This window comes from Aplidium turbinatum, chromosome 6, assembly GCF_918807975.1.
Source record: "Aplidium turbinatum chromosome 6, kaAplTurb1.1, whole genome shotgun sequence".
NCBI classification, from domain to species: Eukaryota; Metazoa; Chordata; class Ascidiacea; order Aplousobranchia; family Polyclinidae; genus Aplidium; species Aplidium turbinatum.
Window position 1 is genome coordinate 14,865,203 of NC_137477.1, and position 18,589 is coordinate 14,883,791.

The 18,589-nt window shown below is 38.7% G+C and overlaps 1 protein-coding gene across 1 annotated transcript; it reads right to left on the reverse strand.

The window, feature by feature from the left end:
* Nucleotides 1–3,069: 3,069 nt before the first annotated feature.
* Nucleotides 3,070–6,112, reverse strand: LOC145772437 (inositol-pentakisphosphate 2-kinase-like). Its single transcript, XM_082584316.1, has one exon. The coding sequence runs from the start codon at nucleotides 6,110–6,112 to the stop codon at nucleotides 4,634–4,636; it is 1,479 nt and encodes a 492-aa protein (XP_082440442.1). The 3' UTR covers nucleotides 3,070–4,633.
* Between the last annotated feature and the right edge of the window lie 12,477 nt (nucleotides 6,113–18,589).

The window sequence follows — 18,589 nt, forward strand, 5'->3', positions numbered from 1 at the left end:
TCCCTTTGCTTAAGTTGGAGTTTTTACCCCTCCTCTATGTCAAAGTAAGGAGCATATGGCTGAAAGAGTTGAAACGTTAATTTTCAACAAACACTAATTTTCACTTTTGTGCTTATAATTCTCATCGTCAAGTTGCCACCTTGTGATAACATGTGTTGTCACCAGGGGCTCTATCCACTTTTAGAATTCGGGGGGGTGATTTTTGGACAGTGGGCTAAAATCGTCATAATCATTTCAACTTCTGGGGGACTGCGCCCCCCAGACCCCCCATTGCAACATGAGCTTCTTTCTGATCGAAGCATAAGGTTTCCAAGTCGTTTCACAAAGTGTGTTTCGGGAAGGGCATTTTTGGGTAAGCAAACTAGTAGTCACTTAACAAGAAATAATTGAAAACTCGAATGAAAACTGAAAATGAAAACTCGAACCAATCATAAACTACGTTTTCCGTGACGTGAAAAGGGCGAAAAGAAGATTATACAAAGCAAATCAAGTGCTGGATTTTTTATCAGCTGGTTGGCTTTTTAGGGGTTAGGGTTAGAAAGTAGTCATTTCATTGACGTGGGTTCGATTCTCACCACTGTTATTGCTCTTTTTTCTTCTGCAATTACCAAATAAAGTTCAAAACAAAGATTAACTCTCTGGCTGAGTGCGAGAAAGGTCACAATTGGACGGTAGCCTCTTATATCATGTTCTAATTGGTTGGCAGTGTCATTCTAGTCATTTGTAGTGTCACCCCCCCACTCATTTGCAGTGTCATTCTAGTCATTTGCAGAATTTTTTCTTGTTAAAGTGGCTACTAAGTTAAAACACAGTGTAAACGCCTGGCTCGTAGTTCAGGGTTGCCAAACCAAAAATCATGCTGAGATGAAATATATATCATATTGACAAAAAATTCAAAACGTGCTAACAGCGAAAATTTTTGTTTCAAAATTTGATCAATAAAATATCACAAAATCTTTTCAAAGCCAAATGAGTGGGGGGGTGATTTTGCATTGATCACCTCCCCACTCCAATTAGTGGGGGGGTGATCACCCCCCTCACCCCCCCCCCTTGGATAGAGCCCATGGTTGTCACAGAGACTTAAAACAACAAGCGCGTATAAGACAAAAATAGCCCAGCAAAAGTAATTTTTCTTTTTTGTCAGAAAAAACTACTTTGTTTATAGGCTAACAAACATGTGTCAGTAGCAGAAAAGAAGACACTTTACTATCTCCCTCCCAGCGCCCCCCACAGGGAAGCGTAAACAGGACTGTCGATAGAAATGCAATCAATTAGGTAGATGGTTCAGCCATGCAACTGAGAATAAAGAACTTTTGTAAACGTCCATCTTGGGCATGGTGTTGTGTGACACAAGATTCTTAATGTCTTTCATTAAGTTTGATACAAACATTCCCTTTCGGTCAACGGAACTAAAATTCCTTCAATACCATACGTAAACCAAGATTCGTCCAAACAGATTCAAAATATTTTCCAATTGTACGATATAATAATAATATGCAATCGATTGAGTTTTGCTTTTAGCAGCATGATCGTTGCTTATACTTCACAATTTAGATGTTAACGACCCGTTTTATCCTGATGCTGCGAGGTCACTGTAGTAGGCTAATAGCGAATTGCACTAGCTTTCGGAATGCAGTTCTTCCTCAGTCGTGTGCAATGACAAATGGTGTTGAAGTCAGTGGGTTGTTGTTTTATACGGCTCTTTTGTTTGGCTTGAGTGTTGTCTGTTGAGTTTTTGTGTTGTAAGGCGTTATTGCTGTGAAATTTTGTTGAATCAGCTGATTAATAGATTAGGATACTTATGGTAGTTCTTCCGTTGATCTTTGAACTCTGTCTACTTAAGAAAATGGCCTCTTTGAAGCGCAATTGTACTGCATCGTTTTCTCTGGCAATGATTGTAAATTCAAAGTCAGCGAGACACTGTTGTTGATGATCAAAAACCAAACTTTTTTCTGACCTGAGTTGTTCTTACAGGCGGGAGTGGAGTGGGTGGATCGTGTTGCCTATGTAGCTTTTCCTGCATTTCTTTCATATGATCTTGCAGACACAGTTCTTGGTGGTACACGTGACGTCGTTCCGTAGTGGGCAATCTTGTAGCCTGCAAGGTTCAGATTTTTGAAGGGCGTTTTGGAGGATTCGTGAGCGTCAAAGAGGTGTACTGGCAAATCCAGGTCATTAAAGACTTTCTTTACTTTGGGGTCCGCGTCGTTACTCATAAACGGAAATTCAAAATGTTATATCACAAGGTATATCTAAAGTAGACAGAGTCCAAAAATCAACAATCGTGCCGAAAGGGAAGAACAATGTCACCTAATCCAGTAGTTTTCAACCTTTTTTGAGCCCCGTAACGCTTTATGCATTAAAGTAATCATGCTGAACACCAAACGAAATTTTATAATAATGCAATAAAATAACCAATACAACAACAATTTATTCACTCAGTCTTTCTCAGTGTGTTGTCTGGGCCTGTTTTGATGAGCACAAATTAATATTTAGGCAGGAATTGCAGAAAGACAAACGATAAGCTCTTGTAATTTTCATTTTCGACCGGGTTCCATGGAAGACTAGTCAAACTAATAAATTTCTTGCGGAACACCTGAATCTTTCATGGAACACCAGTGTTACGCGAAACACCGGTTGAAAATCACTGACCTACTCTATTATGCAACTGATTCAACAAAATTTTACAGCAATAACGCTTAACAACATAGAAACTCAACAGACAGCATTCAAGACAACAGCCTCAAGCCAAACAAAAAAGCCGTAGCCGTATAAAACAAAAGTATACGGCCGTAGCCGTATAAAACAACGACCCACTGACTTCAACACCATTTGTCATTGCTCATGACTGGGGAACTGTGTTCCGAATCCGAAAGCTAGTGCAATTCGCTATTATACACAGTAAACTTGCAGCATCAGGCTAAACAGGTCGTTAATATCTACTGTATATTGTAAAATAGTATTAATTATAATTTGTTTTACACCAGTTGGGATGGGTGCAAAATATCGTCAGTTCAGTTCAGTTGTTTTTTTATTTCTGACCATCATATCAAAAACAATACACGTCAACATAGCAAAGGTCGAGAAAAAGGTAGAAGTCATCGTCACTGAAAAGCAGAGATGAAAATTCTCCACAATTGGCGACTTTTAGTCAATTATAGTATCATAAATTCTGGTTTTATTAACTCATTGCACTACTTTATATTATGCAATATGAGCAGGCTACAATATAAAGCGGTGTAATTAAATGATAAGCCAATATCAACCTAAAAATAAAAATGCTTGTGCAATTAAAATTCCTCTCTGGAGAGAAATTCCTCCCCGGTTGGGAACCACTGCAGTAGGTATGGGCTAAAGCCTAAACAAATGGAATCAAAAAAAACAAAATTTTGAATAAAACGATAATTTTCGAAATATGTTTGTTTTCTGAACCGTAAACCTTTGACAATATCAAGCAAATTACAGGAATAAAAAGCATGCCGGAAACACTAATAAAAACAAAAGACAGAACAAAGTGGAGGCAGTTCATAAGGGAGATCACAGCTGATCAAACATGATCAATCTGTTGAAGAAGAAGAAGAAGAAACCTGAACGGGTGGATCGTTAAACGATAGAGATGAAAAAAATCTGATTCTGTCTTCGGTCATGTTTACTAACCCCAACAGAGAATTTTTGTAGCTATATGAACGCCGTTTCCTTGGAGGGAACATACTGCTTCCGGCTAACAGATGGCCCCCGATGCGTCACTAGAAACAACATGCTTCAAAAAGACGCACCACAGTAAGCTATGCTTTGAATAGCAAATTTTCTGTTTTTTAAAATCTCGTGTGTTTTGTTTTCGTTTCGAAAGTATGAACATTTCAATCTTACGATTTCTACTTGAGCTCCAAAATTCTAATACTAATCTAGACTAAAAAATCACAGAATCTCTGCGGTGTCACTTTTTATACCAAAAATGCGTATAGGCTAATCTCACATTCACAGCAATTGCAATTGAATGCGCATGAGGCAATCATATCAAAAAATATAAGCACGCAAAAGCATAACTATCGTGTTCTTACGTGCACGATTTCGCATGGGTGTGGAGAGATTTTAGCATCTCCAGAAAGAAGTCTTTGATACGACTCCACAGCCGTGCTACTTTGGTGAAAATTTTCTGAATGGCAAGAAAAAGCAAGTATAGCCTCCATCACGAAACTAAGAAAAAAATTAACTCACAAAAAATAAGTTCAACAGCAGAAGAGTAAATAAGAATGTAGCTTATAAAACCTTGAAATAATTTTTGCTTGGAAAATCAACTGATTTTAAGTTAAAAGTGCGACACACTCGTCGTTGTGGAAAGGTTTACGTCTAATTTTGCTTAGAACTGTATTAACTTTACCGGTACCATAGGCATCATGAAATATAGAAGTTTTCACGAAAAACAAATGCCACTTTTGGAGACAAAAATAATGCAAATTTTAATTAAAAGTCTATTTTATATATTCACTGTAAATATTCATTACATGATCAACACTGACGTCATGATTACCGTCCTAAATAAACAATAGCCTAGCCCTAATTCAACGAGAGAAATTGAAGAATATACTTATGCGTAAACTTTTAAAAATTTAAATCTTTATCTAAAAATGTTTTACTGTGCGACGTGCGCAAAATGCTTGTTGAGGAAGTGGAGCATCTCGTCTTCTCTACAACCGTACTTCTCTATTTCTTCTGGGGGGTCTTTATATAAATCCACCAGAGATATGGAAACGGCGTAATCTTGCCCCATGTCGTCACTTAGGATCTGTACGCATTCATCGCGGGATCCCTTCTCTCTTGATTCTTCAAAATCCAGCTTGTCTACTCGCTGAAAAGTGAGTATGACTGAGCAACAACTAAACCACCTGCTCATGGCATAACGACGCAGGGCAACCGCTGCAACTGTGATGTCATCAATCGCTTCCGGTGCACATGCGGTACATAATTCATTAAAGTTATTTTCTCCAGTGTCAGCTCGGCTGAGCTGAATGGCTTTTTTCCACAATTCCACATTATGTGGCGAATACATCGATAAAACCGCTGCCCCGTTAGGCTGAGACTCTACATGGCTTTTCACTTTTTGATTTAAGGCTAAAACGTGCTGCAGAGGTGTAGATCGCATTCGGAGAATGGAGGCAAGAAAAGCGAGAATACTTCCATCTGCGGCTCTGTTGGTTGCCTCGGACTTAAATACCCAATTTAAAACATCCTTTCGACAATGAGGCTTGACCGCAGGCAATGCGTATCCAGCCTTGTCATCTGCGACAACCGATGCCTGGAGGCTGCTGCAGACAATGTTCAGGAAACGTTGTTTGCCGTTGTCGCCAAGGTATGAAGCCACTTCTTCATCGAACACGCTTTGATTAAAAGCATTCTCGCTTCCTTTGAAGTTGGTTGCGCTTAACTTTTGATTCAAAATCTCATTCGAGTATACTATCTCGTCTGCTCTTCGCACTGAAAAGTATCGCTGAGGACAAGCTATTAAGTCGCTGATGGCGCGTTTGACACGAGACGAGTCCCCCGAATATAAGTCACACGGACAATAGTGTGTTTGCTTGACAGTAGGGTGACGTATCTTGTTGTATATCTTACGGAGACAAAAGTGGCACTTGTTCTGGATTTCTTTGTTCGGTTCTTCATTAAAAGCCGGAAAGTAACAGGTTTTGGGCCGCAATTCGACGCTCAAAGTGGGATAGCTGGATTGTGTAACAACAGAAGACCAAACGTCGTTTCTGATGGGAATTTTGCAAAAATTAGGAAGCACAAACCCGAATTTTATCGAATCGTCTAAAGTTTGATAGCGATAACATTCTGGTGCAGCAGCTTCTCTAAGCACAGACAATTTTCTAATCAATTCTTTGGTTAAAGGGGTTCTTTTCCCTTTGTACCTAACCCTGATTCCAGCAAAGATGAGCTGGATCACTTGCTCGAGAAATTCTATCTCAACCGAAGCATGTTCTTTTGTTCTGGTTCTGCTATAACATTGTAGTTTGTTTATTTTTGGCAGGCGTAGCACACTACAACTGTTTATGTTGGTGAAAACGACGTTGTAATTTCCTTCCACGCGATATCTCCACTCGCTTTGTGCCATTGTTCACTTTTCACCGAATAGCTAAAACAAACACTAAAACAAAACCTATACTGAAGTGATTAAAACAAGATAGTCAATGATTTTAGTAAGCTCGTTTTTACCTTGATGGAACGTTTGGATATGTTGATGAATCAAACTGAAAATGGAATAATTAGCTAGCTGCAACGGTTTCTTTACTTGCAACACATCTACTCAAAATATCATCAGACATCATTTAATTCTGCTGACTGCAACACAGTGTGTAAGCTGAAAAGGCACAAAAATGCTGTCAAGAGCAACTATAAGCATCAACAATTTCCAACGACCACTTCGGCTTACTGCAAAACTCAACAATCATCATATACTTTTCGCTTTCGAATGCCAGAAAGCGATGTTGACACAACACCTTAATGCAAGCCTGTTTCTACTTTGATCTGGCTTTTTTCTTTCACATAAGAATAAATATAGCTTTTAAAATGACAACGAACACAAGCAACTTTACAAAATCAGCCTTCTGTGGTTGTACTGATACAACGTTGGCCAAGCGTTAAGTAACATAAGTCTGGCAACTCAATCAACTGGAACTAGCTTTTGCCTCAGCAGCAGCTTTGAACGTCTTAAATAATATGATCGCACTGGTGATTCAAACAGGAGGTTAAAAAAACACGGCAGTTATTCTTTACATCATCATTTGGTTTGTGAAGCTCACAAAACGCTGATTTTTTTGCAATATGTTCTTGAAACCTTTCTGCCTACTAGCTAGCAATATCGCGTCGCCAGTGCTGTCTGTAATCTCTTGAAGTGTAGACACTGGAAGTGACATCACCAGTGCATAATACAGTTGATTTGTGAAGGCACAGTCGAATCATCAATTCGTTGTGAAATAACTCGCGGAGATTGTCTATAAAGAAAATTATTTCCAGCGTATATTCTACAACACTGACATTTCAAACTGCTTATTAAATGGAGTAATTAGACATGACGTGGATTGGACGCCCTCGTAATTATCAAATCTAAACAAAAAGGAATGGCTGGAAGTAGGCTATATAGAATTAAAAACTCTTTATCAACTGCTCATCAATATTTACAAGTTGTCAATGTCATTTTTTCATCATCATTGGCCATGCTTGAATAAGGCGTCGGCTACCGTGATTCTCCACAATGATCGATCGTTCATTGTTCTTATTAAATTTACAAAGTCCTTATATTTGTCCGTGTTTCAAGTTTTGTCCAAATTTCTCCAAATTGTCCAAATTTTTCGTGTTTTGTCCAAATTTCAAGAATAAAGGTATTAATTGTTTTTGCACTACTAAAATCTTTATCTTTGTTCGTTTGGGAGTCAACCACACCCATTGAGTGAGGAATTTTAATTGTTATCGTTTTGTTATTGCCATTATGACATTCTTACATTGAGGTATTTGTTATTTATTTTTCTTTATCAGCGCTAATTTAATTATTAGACCTGATTATTTTTGTTAAGAAACGCATAATTTTTATTATGATAACAGCAATTATATCCAAGAAATTTTATGTGACGAAACAAAAAAAATAACAAAAACATTTTGCTGGTATTTAAATTTCTAATTTTTTGCCAACTAGTAAAGCTTTTTGTTCATAAGCATATAGTTGAGCTGCATGAAGCAGAACTAGTCTAAGACCCAGGCAAACCAATCGCTCAATTGAATAAGCTTAACAGGTATATTTTTTGCTTGCGGTTATAGTCTAATTTTTAGCAGGCTACAATTTTCACTTGTATTGGGACTACTCGCTTTGATTTTAACATTAATCAAATCGTTTTAATGAGGTCTGATTTTGGTGAGTTGTTTATTGATTTTATGTTGAAAAGCTTTCAGACCTACCACAAAGTTTCGCTTTTTTTTTGACGAAAAAATCTTTTGCCTTTTTTAATTTCTGCATCGTGGCAATTTAGTTTCGTAATGCGCTTAAAAAAATACAGGAGATTGTTAGTGAAGTCAATTTATTTTGTTTCAATAGCGCAGCAAATACACAAACAAGCAGAGTAAATAAAAAGTAAAAACGATGTATTGTAAGTTGCAGCAATTGGTTAAAATATGACAATCAGGATGGAGGCCAAAGACCATAAGCGGCCATCTAGTCAGCCACAACCCCCATAACAATAAATCTAACTACGGTACCACATTCATACACTATGGTGTGCAGAGGCAGGCACACCACCAAGGCCGGATTTAGCTGATGGGGGGCCCGGGGCACGTTTAGATCGGAGAGCCCCGTGCAAAAAAATTTTTTGCGCTTACGGCACGAAAATTTACCTCTACGTCTACAGTAGCATTGATCCAGCCATGGACTTCTAAATAGTAGCATCTGGACTGGAAACTCAGTGGGCAACATGAGGCCAAACAGTTGGTACAACAGTTGGCCAACGGTGGATCAACAGCCAAGTAACTAACCCTGTTGGTCCACCGTTGGCCAACTGTTGTACCAACTGTTTGGCCTCATGTTGCCCACTGAGTTTCCAGTCCAGATGCTACTATTTAGAAGTCCATGATCCAGCACTGCACAGCATTTTGTAGAAACTTCAAATGCTGAAAGAAAAATATATAACACAAAATCATATTTTTTCCACGTAGGGGGCCCTTTAAAAGTCGGGGGACCCAAGGCACTTGCACCCTCTGCCCCCCCCTAAATCCGGGCCTGCACACCACTTCAGTAAATAAAAAGAGTTTAGCCGCAGACATTAAAAAAAATACTGTACAATGAAAACGTGCCACAAGGACGATTTAACCTTCGCTGCACTAAAAAAATTATGATAACTTAATAGTTTCCAAAACTTTTCAGTTTGAAAGTTTAAAGAAAATTATGGTGCAATAATAATAAAGTTAAAATAAAGTCACAAAAAAGTCACAATGTAGAAAGTTTCAAAGTTCAAAATGAGTGAACTTACATGTGAATTGTGAAGTGCTCAGTTAAGACATATGAATTATTATAGTTTCGTGTAGCAGTATTTCATGCAAAGTGCTATGTATTCAAAAACTTTGCTTGTTTTTGTCACATGCGCTAATCCTTTGCCTTGCTTTTTTCAAGTTAAACGTCTCAAACGAAAAAAGTCCTTTGTCCGATTTCCTTCAAACACATCTGGTTTATAGCGATTTGATCACGTTTCAGCAAAAGCAATCAAAATTTGTTTTCAACAAAATAGGCCTATAGCAAAATTGCAAATCAGTATGATCCAACTTAAGTATGTCCGTGGTTATTTGAAGATTTGTCTGCGATCCAATGGCGATGCTGGCTCAAAGTACTGATTCTAAAACTATAATTGTCTAAAAAAAATCATATGTTGGTAACGTGACATGCATGGTGGATTGGTGGAAGCAGTGTATAGATAGTGTATATGCTAAACCAGTGTTTCCCAAACTTTTTTTAATAACGCCTCCATGGACAAGGAACAGAGTATCAAACGCTCCCTTCGACAAAAAAAGTAAAAGCAAAGTTATTTTCCATTCATCACAACGTAAAGTCCAACTCTAATGAGACAGATGAGGTTGGTGCAATGTCATCAGCCTCTTGATATCGGGTTCCAGTTTAGATAGGAACAATCTTAAGTCTCCCCGTCTAACTATGTCAAGACGGTTTCTTTTGTTATCCAGAAGCGTTGTCACGGCACTGAAAGCACGCTCCACCAAGCATGAGCTGGGAAAGGAAATGATAAAAACTTTGACCCGATTCCACACGTGACGGTATTTCTCTTTGATTTGGTTCTATAGCCAGAACGATTGAAACGAGATATTGAACTTCGGTTTGAGTGCAAAATCGCTTTGCAATGTTATCAGTTCTTCCTCAAGAATTCCATGTTCGGAAATATCACAGAATGGGTCGATTATCCAGTCATGGATTACTAACTGGAATACATCCTGGAATCGAACCCCATGCCTTTGTGTAGGCTACTTCTTGAAGATGATTGCTGTACGTCTCTACATCAACATCAGATATGCCTTTGTCACTGGTATCAAGTTGATGCAAGCTTGAAAATTGGAAAAATTCTCGTCTAGCTAAATTTCGCTGATAGGCTTACAAAACGAGATTTCGTTACCCTGAAGGGATAATTGCAATTCATTAAATTTGGAAAATATGTTCGACAAGTATAGGCGATATCATTTCTCACAACCAGGACGTCATTCGCAAGGCCAGGGACACAACCCTGTATAAATTCCACGATAGTTTCAAACAGCAAATAAAATCGTGCAAGGCAATTTCTCCTGGAAAGCCATCGTACTTCGGTGTAGAGTAGTAAGCGCTCAAAAGCTTCATCATTCTCATTGCACAATCGTTTGAATAAGCGTGTATTCAGAGCGTGCGCTTTAATTTTATTCACTGCTTTGATGACAGACTGACAGTCTTCAAAGATAGATTAAGAGTTAAGACGAACGCTAAATCAAAATACTCTCGGATTGTAAGATCGGATTTGCGTAATGGGAGTGCTTCAAATAGTCATGCGTTACGTTACGACCTCAAATAACTTGTAAGGCACTGCGAAGCGACGCTGCCAACATAATTGCCACAATATCTGCCACAGAGCTCTTATAGCCACCGTCTTTTGTATTTCTTTGAAGCGAAACATGACGAAAAAATGCTTTGCAATCCTCTTCTTGTAACTGCCCCGATTTACTATCAGCGCCCCCCAATCGCCCACTTTATAGCCAGCGCCCCCTCCATGGTCGAAAACGCCCCCAGGAGGGCGCTGGCGCCCACTTTGGGAACCACTGTGCTAAACTAAGGGCTTAAATTGTAAGATATTTGCAGAATTTAATTTGTAGAAGTTCATATCACCACTCACCAACTTTTTTCTGGGGTAGAGTAAAAGTAAATTACTACAACAGCTAAAACGTATATGATGCAATCTTAATATAACTTTTGGAAAACTTCTTTTGTAGGCTTTTACACAAGAAAGGCGTTACTGAACATTTGAACAATCTTGCAGCTCCGGTCATGAATATAGCTTACATTTTCTAACTTTTCATAAGCCCAGTTTTGTATTTTTTTCGTGAAGTAAAATTGTAAAAGTATAGGCTTCCATGGTTCGCTTAACATAATTTCATGCAATATATTTTCACGCCCCTTTTCCTCATAAAAATTTTCTGCTTGCACCACTGGTTTAATTTTTTCCCCAATGTTTATGACGTAGCTTATATGAATTAAGACAGACTACGAGCAAGTTGAACACTCAGTATCCTATTTTATCTTTGTGACCATAGGCTACAGGAGGAACTGTGAGCTATTTAGCTTTCAAACCCGTTTGCCAATTCGGGAAAATAAAGATTCTCTGGCGAATTGTGCAATATGCGCATACTGTAGGCTATGTCTTCATTTTTGTTATGAACCCTTTTTGTGTGGTGCACATCGTATTCGTTTGCAACTAGACTAAGTTAGAAAGGTGAAAACGGCAAGGTTTTATTACAAGAGTGTTTATTGGATGATGGGTAGCCTAAATTTCAAATGATCAAAAACTTTCTAAAATTAAATCTTCATGCCAAGTTAAATATTCTTGCTTCTGGAGTTCCCCCTAATCAAATGTTATCCTACGCCACTGGATTTGCCTAATAAATTTATATTTTTGTAAAAGTTTTTATGAGGACGCCAGTGGTAGCTTACATCCAGAGCCAGTGGCGTAAGCAAGGGGCCTTAGGGCCACGCCCCCCTTCAAAAATGTTGCTTTTTTAGCGTTTTTGTGATTGTGTAGTGCAGACATGTTATTATTCAAGAGTGGTCTTGGGTAGCAGGGCCGTATCAACCGCCCATTTTACACCCCGAAGGGGCACGGATGTTTAGGGGCACATTCATTTCAGTTTGCTTAATGTTTTTTTGGCTATTTGAAATGAGAAAATGCTGTAAATAGGCTAATGCTGCATAAGCTCGATATCCAAAAGCTTAAATTATACAAGGCCCCATTTACCGCTTCCAAAACCTGGCCCCACATCTCCGTTTAGGGGCCCACCCATATTCATATTTAGTTGGTGCAGCGTTTTTCACCAATTTTGAATAAAAAAAATGTTACAATACTGCTACAAAAACTCGATGTTTTATAGCTTTTCTTCTTCTTGTTTATGAGGCAGCAATTCAGGCCACATCTCCCAATTGTTGCAACCAGTGCAATGTCTTCATATCGGGGTCTATGAGATCCACACGTTCTGCAGGTCGAAACACTGGACAGGGATTTATGATGTGCTGCAGTAGCGTAGCCAGGAATTTTGAAAGGGGGGGTTTTGACCACCCAACGGCGGGGGGTCTGGGGGGCCTCCCCCAGAAAATTTTGAAAAATTACTTTGAATTTGGTGCATTCTGAGAGCATTTTCAACAAAAATGTGGGTACGAATATTCCTGTAAAATGGTGTTGTCCGGTAGCATAGCAAAAGGATAAGATCATGTTTTCTTCGGCATTTTTTGGAAAAAAAGCTAAGTCACTGTGTTTTTTTGTTGCTAATTCCTGGCTGAGATATTTGAATGTTTGGTATTGGCAAAACTCGCTCTTTTAATGCAATTTTGTTTAAAATTAGGCAATTTTTTTTTAGACTGAAAGCATCATTCTCAATATCTTTCTCAAAGGGGGGGGTTGTAACCCCCAAAACCCCCCCCCTTGGCTACGCCACTGATGTGCTGTACTGTTTGAAATTCACCACAAACACAGTCTGGTAAGTCACACAATCCCCAGATTAACATATTGTGTTTGAAGCGACCAACACCAGTTCGGAGGCTTAGAGATTTTATAGCTTAGCCTGCATCCATCCGTTTTGTATTGTTGATGAGAAGAAGTTCTTTTATTTTGCATCAGGAATGAGCATTGGGAATGACTATATTAAATCAGCGAAATCAGTAAGTCCATGCTATTTTTGTTGGAGTTTACAGAAAAAATAATACTTATGCTCTTGCTTTCTTTGAAAATATGTTTCAACGGTTGATATTATAACCTTGTTCAAAATTAAATGTTCGTGAAACGAGAAAGATGTTCAATGAAAGCATCCAAAAGCGTTGACCGGCATTAACCAACGAATACTTTTGCATTTGAGATGATTTTTTAATTCAAAAACGTTTTAGGAAAGGATAGGGTTTGCATACGGAAGGAAACTTCACGTCGCCAATAATTTTTTAACTCCCTTGTTGAAGTGGGCTGTTTTGCATTCAAGCCAGAGTCTTTTTTTTTTCAAAACAAACACTGCGTCATTTTTCCCCTAGTTTTGTATGATATGGAACAACAAACTGGTATACAGAAACACACGATTAACTAGATTAGCAAGAAAAGGAGAAGTCTTTTGCTCAGTAGTAAACTGACACCACAAACTGAAAATGATGATGATGAAAGCCTTTTAGTTACTATAGTTAGGCTAAACTTCATAGCCCTTTCAATTGTTATGTAGTCAAAGATGGAGTCAATTCAATTCAACTCAATTCAATTTATTTTTTCTTTGTCGGAAAACAACAGCAATGATAAAGTTACAACTTGTTGAGTCAGTCTAATATTTTTGTTCCAAATTCACAACCTATGGTTTGAAAACCATTTTAGGCACTTTTGCTAAAAGGTAGGCTATAGGCCAACTAGTAAATTTCGTAGGGGGGTGTCGAGATGGTGCTCGCACCGTCTTGTAGGGTAGGCCTTCCTTTTCGTTATATATGTTCAGAGACAGGGCCTCTGAGAGAAATTTTCACTAAGGGTACGAAGAGTCATTCCGGGCCCCCCTCTCACTCCGGGCCTCCTTTTTCATGGGCAATCGTGTGATGTTTGCTTAGGCATATTGCACACCATACCGGTACAACATTTTACTGCAAAATTGGACATCTGTGCGCAATAGTAGTATCAGGCTGCAATAAAACTATTATTTAGTGCTTTGCGTTGTGCATATCATGTCTGCAAAATCTATGTGATCTGTCCCTCGCCAATTTGTGTATCCTCCATTGAATTCGTGTGTCTGTTGTTGATAGTGCTGTTGAGAGGTGTCGCTTGTAGGCTACAGCTTTAATGTAAAATTTTCAAATTCATTTATTTATTTCTCTTAGATGTAGCCTATAATTATTTCTGATGAGGACACTATGTGATGTTGAAAACGTTGGATTTAGTAGTTTTTTTTGTGTGTTTAATAAAAAATGTTAAATTTGTTAACGTTAGGCTACTGATCAAGTGTTATATGTATCTGGTAGCCTACAACAAGTCAAGCTCTCTATCAAGGCTCAAATATAACATTTTGTTAAAATACAATCAAACCAATACCTTCCTTCATTAACTTTTGCATTCACCACTTGCCTAGCAGAGGTGAACGAAGTGACTTCTTTTTTTTTACTCCGGCTGCGCTCCTGCTCCGAAAGTATTCACTCCGGCTTCTGCTCCGATATTCATTTTGAAGTGAAATAAGCGTGAAACTACCTTTTTGAAATAGTTTTTACACGCCAACGTTCCCAAAATGGGAACATGGGGTTGAAGTCGCGCACAGCTTTACACAGACCTTATTTTAAAAAAATTCTGTTTTGGATATTGTTGTTGAATGATTATTATTTCAGATGCATTTGTTGAAAAAATATTATTTGCAAAATTTTTCCTTTATGAAAGCGATGGATTTAGTCAAGAATCATATTTTTTATCTTTCGAAAAAAAGTGCTCCTCGAAAACACAAATTTTTTTTTTTTCGAAATATTTGCGTTTTTTATGGGAGAATATTACTAATAGCTTGTTTCCCTTACCATTTGTTTCGTTATATTTAACATTTTTCTTCCCATAATTAAATTTATACGTTGTTCCCAAAATGGGAACGTTGGCAACATGTGATACACAAATAACGGAGTTTATCTCAAAAAAGTTCTCACGACTTTTACCAAGAGAACATTTTCACAGCTTGATGCTGTCACAACTTGATGTTTTCACAGCTTGATCTTAAGCAGAAAACACTTCTATGACTTATATCGAAGGAACGGAAAGAGCTTGCAGATGGCGAAGAAAAGGCAAAGCATCACTGTGCGACCCGAAAGAACTGCAGCCATCCGATAAGGTTCAAGCTCATGGAGGGAAAAGCATGTTTGAGATATTTTCTCTGTTCTTTACTGATGACATGTTCTCTTTACTCGTAGAGCAAACAAACTTATATGCAGAGGTGGGCAAAGTTACTTTCAATAGTAACTGAGTTACAGTTACAGTTACTTGGCCAAAATAGTAACTGAGTTACCGTTACAGTTACCGATTTCAAAAATGTAACTAGTTACAGTTGCTAGTTACAGTTGCTAGTTACAGTTGCTAGTTACAGTTGCTAGTTACAGTTACTAGTTACAGTTGCTAGTTACAGTTGCTAGTTACAGTTACTAGCTACAGTTACTAGCTACAGTTACTGGCTACAGTTACTGGCTACAGTTACTAGCTACAGTTACTAGCTACAGTTACTAGCTACAGTTACTAGCTACAGTTACTAGCTACAGTTACTAGCTACAGTTACTAGCTACAGTTACTAGCTACAGTTACTAGCTACAGTTACTAGCTACAGTTACTAGCTACAGTTACTAGCTACAGTTACTAGCTACAGTTACTAGCTACAGTTACTAGCTACAGTTACTAGCTACAGTTACTAGCTACAGTTACTAGCTACAGTTACTAGCTACAGTTACTAGCTACAGTTACTAGCTACAGTTACTAGCTACAGTTACTAGCTACAGTTACTAGCTACAGTTACTAGCTACAGTTACTAGCTACAGTTACTAGCTACAGTTACTAGCTACAGTTACTAGCTACAGTTACTAGCTACAGTTACTAGCTACAGTTACTAGCTACAGTTACTAGCTACAGTTACTAGCTACAGTTACTAGCTACAGTTACTAGCTACAGTTACTAGCTACAGTTACTAGCTACAGTTACTAGCTACAGTTACTAGCTACAGTTACTAGCTACAGTTACTAGCTACAGTTACTAGCTACAGTTACTAGCTACAGTTACTAGCTACAGTTACTAGCTACAGTTACTAGCTACAGTTACTAGCTACAGTTACTAGCTACAGTTACTAGCTACAGTTACTAGCTACAGTTACTAGCTACAGTTACTAGCTACAGTTACTAGCTACAGTTACTAGCTACAGTTACTAGCTACAGTTACTAGCTACAGTTACTAGCTACAGTTACTAGCTACAGTTACTAGCTACAGTTACTAGCTACAGTTACTAGCTACAGTTACTAGCTACAGTTACTAGCTACAGTTACTAGCTACAGTTACTAGCTACAGTTACTAGCTACAGTTACTAGCTACAGTTACTAGCTACAGTTACTAGCTACAGTTACTAGCTACAGTTACTAGCTACAGTTACTAGCTACAGTTACTAGCTACAGTTACTAGCTACAGTTACTAGCTACAGTTACTAGCTACAGTTACTAGCTACAGTTACTAGCTACAGTTACTAGCTACAGTTACTAGCTACAGTTACTAGCTACAGTTACTAGCTACAGTTACTAGCTAAAGTTACTAGCTACAGTTACTAGCTACAGTCACTAGCTACAGTCACTAGTTACAGTCACTAGTTACAGTTACTAGTTACAGTTACTAGTTACAGTTACTAGTTACAGTTACTAGTTACAGTTACTAGTTACAGTTACTAGTTACAGATACTAGTTACAGTTACTAGTTACAGTTACTAGCTACAGTTACTAGCTACAGTTACTAGCTACAGTTACTAGCTACAGTTACTAGCTACAGTTACTAGCTACAGTTACTAGTTACAGTTACTAGTTACAGTTACTAGTTACAGTTACTAGTTACAGTTACTAGTTACAGTTACTAGTTACAGTTACTAGTTACAGTTACTAGTTACAGTTACTAGTTACAGTTACTAGTTACAGTTACTAGTTACAGTTACTAGTTACAGTTACTAGTTACAGTTACTAGTTACAGTTACTAGTTACAGTTACTAGTTACAGTTACTAGTTACAGTTACTAGTTACAGTTACTAGTTACAGTTACTAGTTACAGTTACTAGTTACAGTTACTGCACAAATGCCTGCAGTTAGCATGCTTCCTTGATTACTTTTGCACTCCTTTTGTCACGTGTACTCCGGGAGGCAGTACTCTGTTCTATTCGTATCATTTCATTATGGCAGGCTAGCGAACAACAGCTTCTTTTGTTCTAGTTCTAGTGTTGAGTTTAACAATCTTACGTTGTGTATTTTGTTGCAGAAATTGCGATTCGATCATTTTTCTTTTGTTAATACATTTAAGAAAAATAACCGTCTTTGTTCATGATCGAATCGCAATAGGATAAGGTTAATGTAAAGAAATTTGTGGAATGGTGATGATAACATGCGCCTTTCCCAACTGTAATTTTGAAACAGCCGACGTGCCCGAAGCGGTTGCTTGTGTGGTGCTGCAAAGTCACACGTACAGTCATGCTGCTACGACGCGCAACGTTCCAGCGCCCGTAAACCTTGGTCCGAAGCTTATTCGACCTACTGTAGACATTGGAGTTTCTCCGGGAGAATGGAACGTGTTCACCAGAAGATGGAAGGCTTTCAAAGAAGGTTGCAGAATTTCTGATGAAGCAGCTTCAGCCCAGTTATTCCAATGTACCGGCCAAGCCCTAGGGGACAGCCTTCTCCAAGCTGACGCTGAAACAGTGAGTAAACCTGTAAATGACCTTTTGCTTGCAATGCGACAACTGGCCGTTATACCTGTCGCCACAGGGGTGTTACGGACAGAGTTTATGGCTATGCACCAAATGCGTGATGAAAAATTTCGCGCTGTTGCAGCTCGTGCTCGAGGAAAAGCGGATATATGTGCATTCACTACTAAATGTTCTTGCGGCCTGACAGTCAGTTATACAGATCACATGATCCGAGACACACTACTCAGTGGAATTTCTGACAATGAGATTCGTCGCGACATGATGGGAATGGACAAAGTATTGTCGATTCCCATTAACGATATCATCGCCCTTGTCGAGAATAAAGAAATGGCTCGCAATGCGGTACCATCTCATGACGTTTCGGCAGTGTCGACTTTCAAGCGCAAGAAAAGCCAAAGCCCTATTCCAAGAGACCGTGGACACATCCAGACAGCACCCTCCTCTCCCAATTGGTCAAAACAAACTCACTGCCCTAAATGCAATAGATTATTCAATCGTTACAGAGAAGGCCCCAGAGGTTGGAACACTACGCCTTATTCCCTTTGTCTCGAATGCTTTCGGTCATCTCGTCATAAAAACAAATGGAGCGCTCCTCCTAAAGATGCATCAGTCGGAGCACTTTGCGCAGCACCTACTGTACCTCAAATAGGCACATTTGCCTCAACACAAACTGACATCGTAGCCCGAGACCCAATGTGCTCAACAATTCGTGGTCCTCACCACACATTCCAAAAAGGGCATTGGACACCATCCCGCATGCGAGAACATCCCACAGTTCGGGTAGACATATCTATGGATGACTCATGTCATCATGGCAGTTACACTAGCGTGATAGCACAAGCAACAGCAATCGCAGATACTGGTGCCCAAATAAATGTTTGGTCAC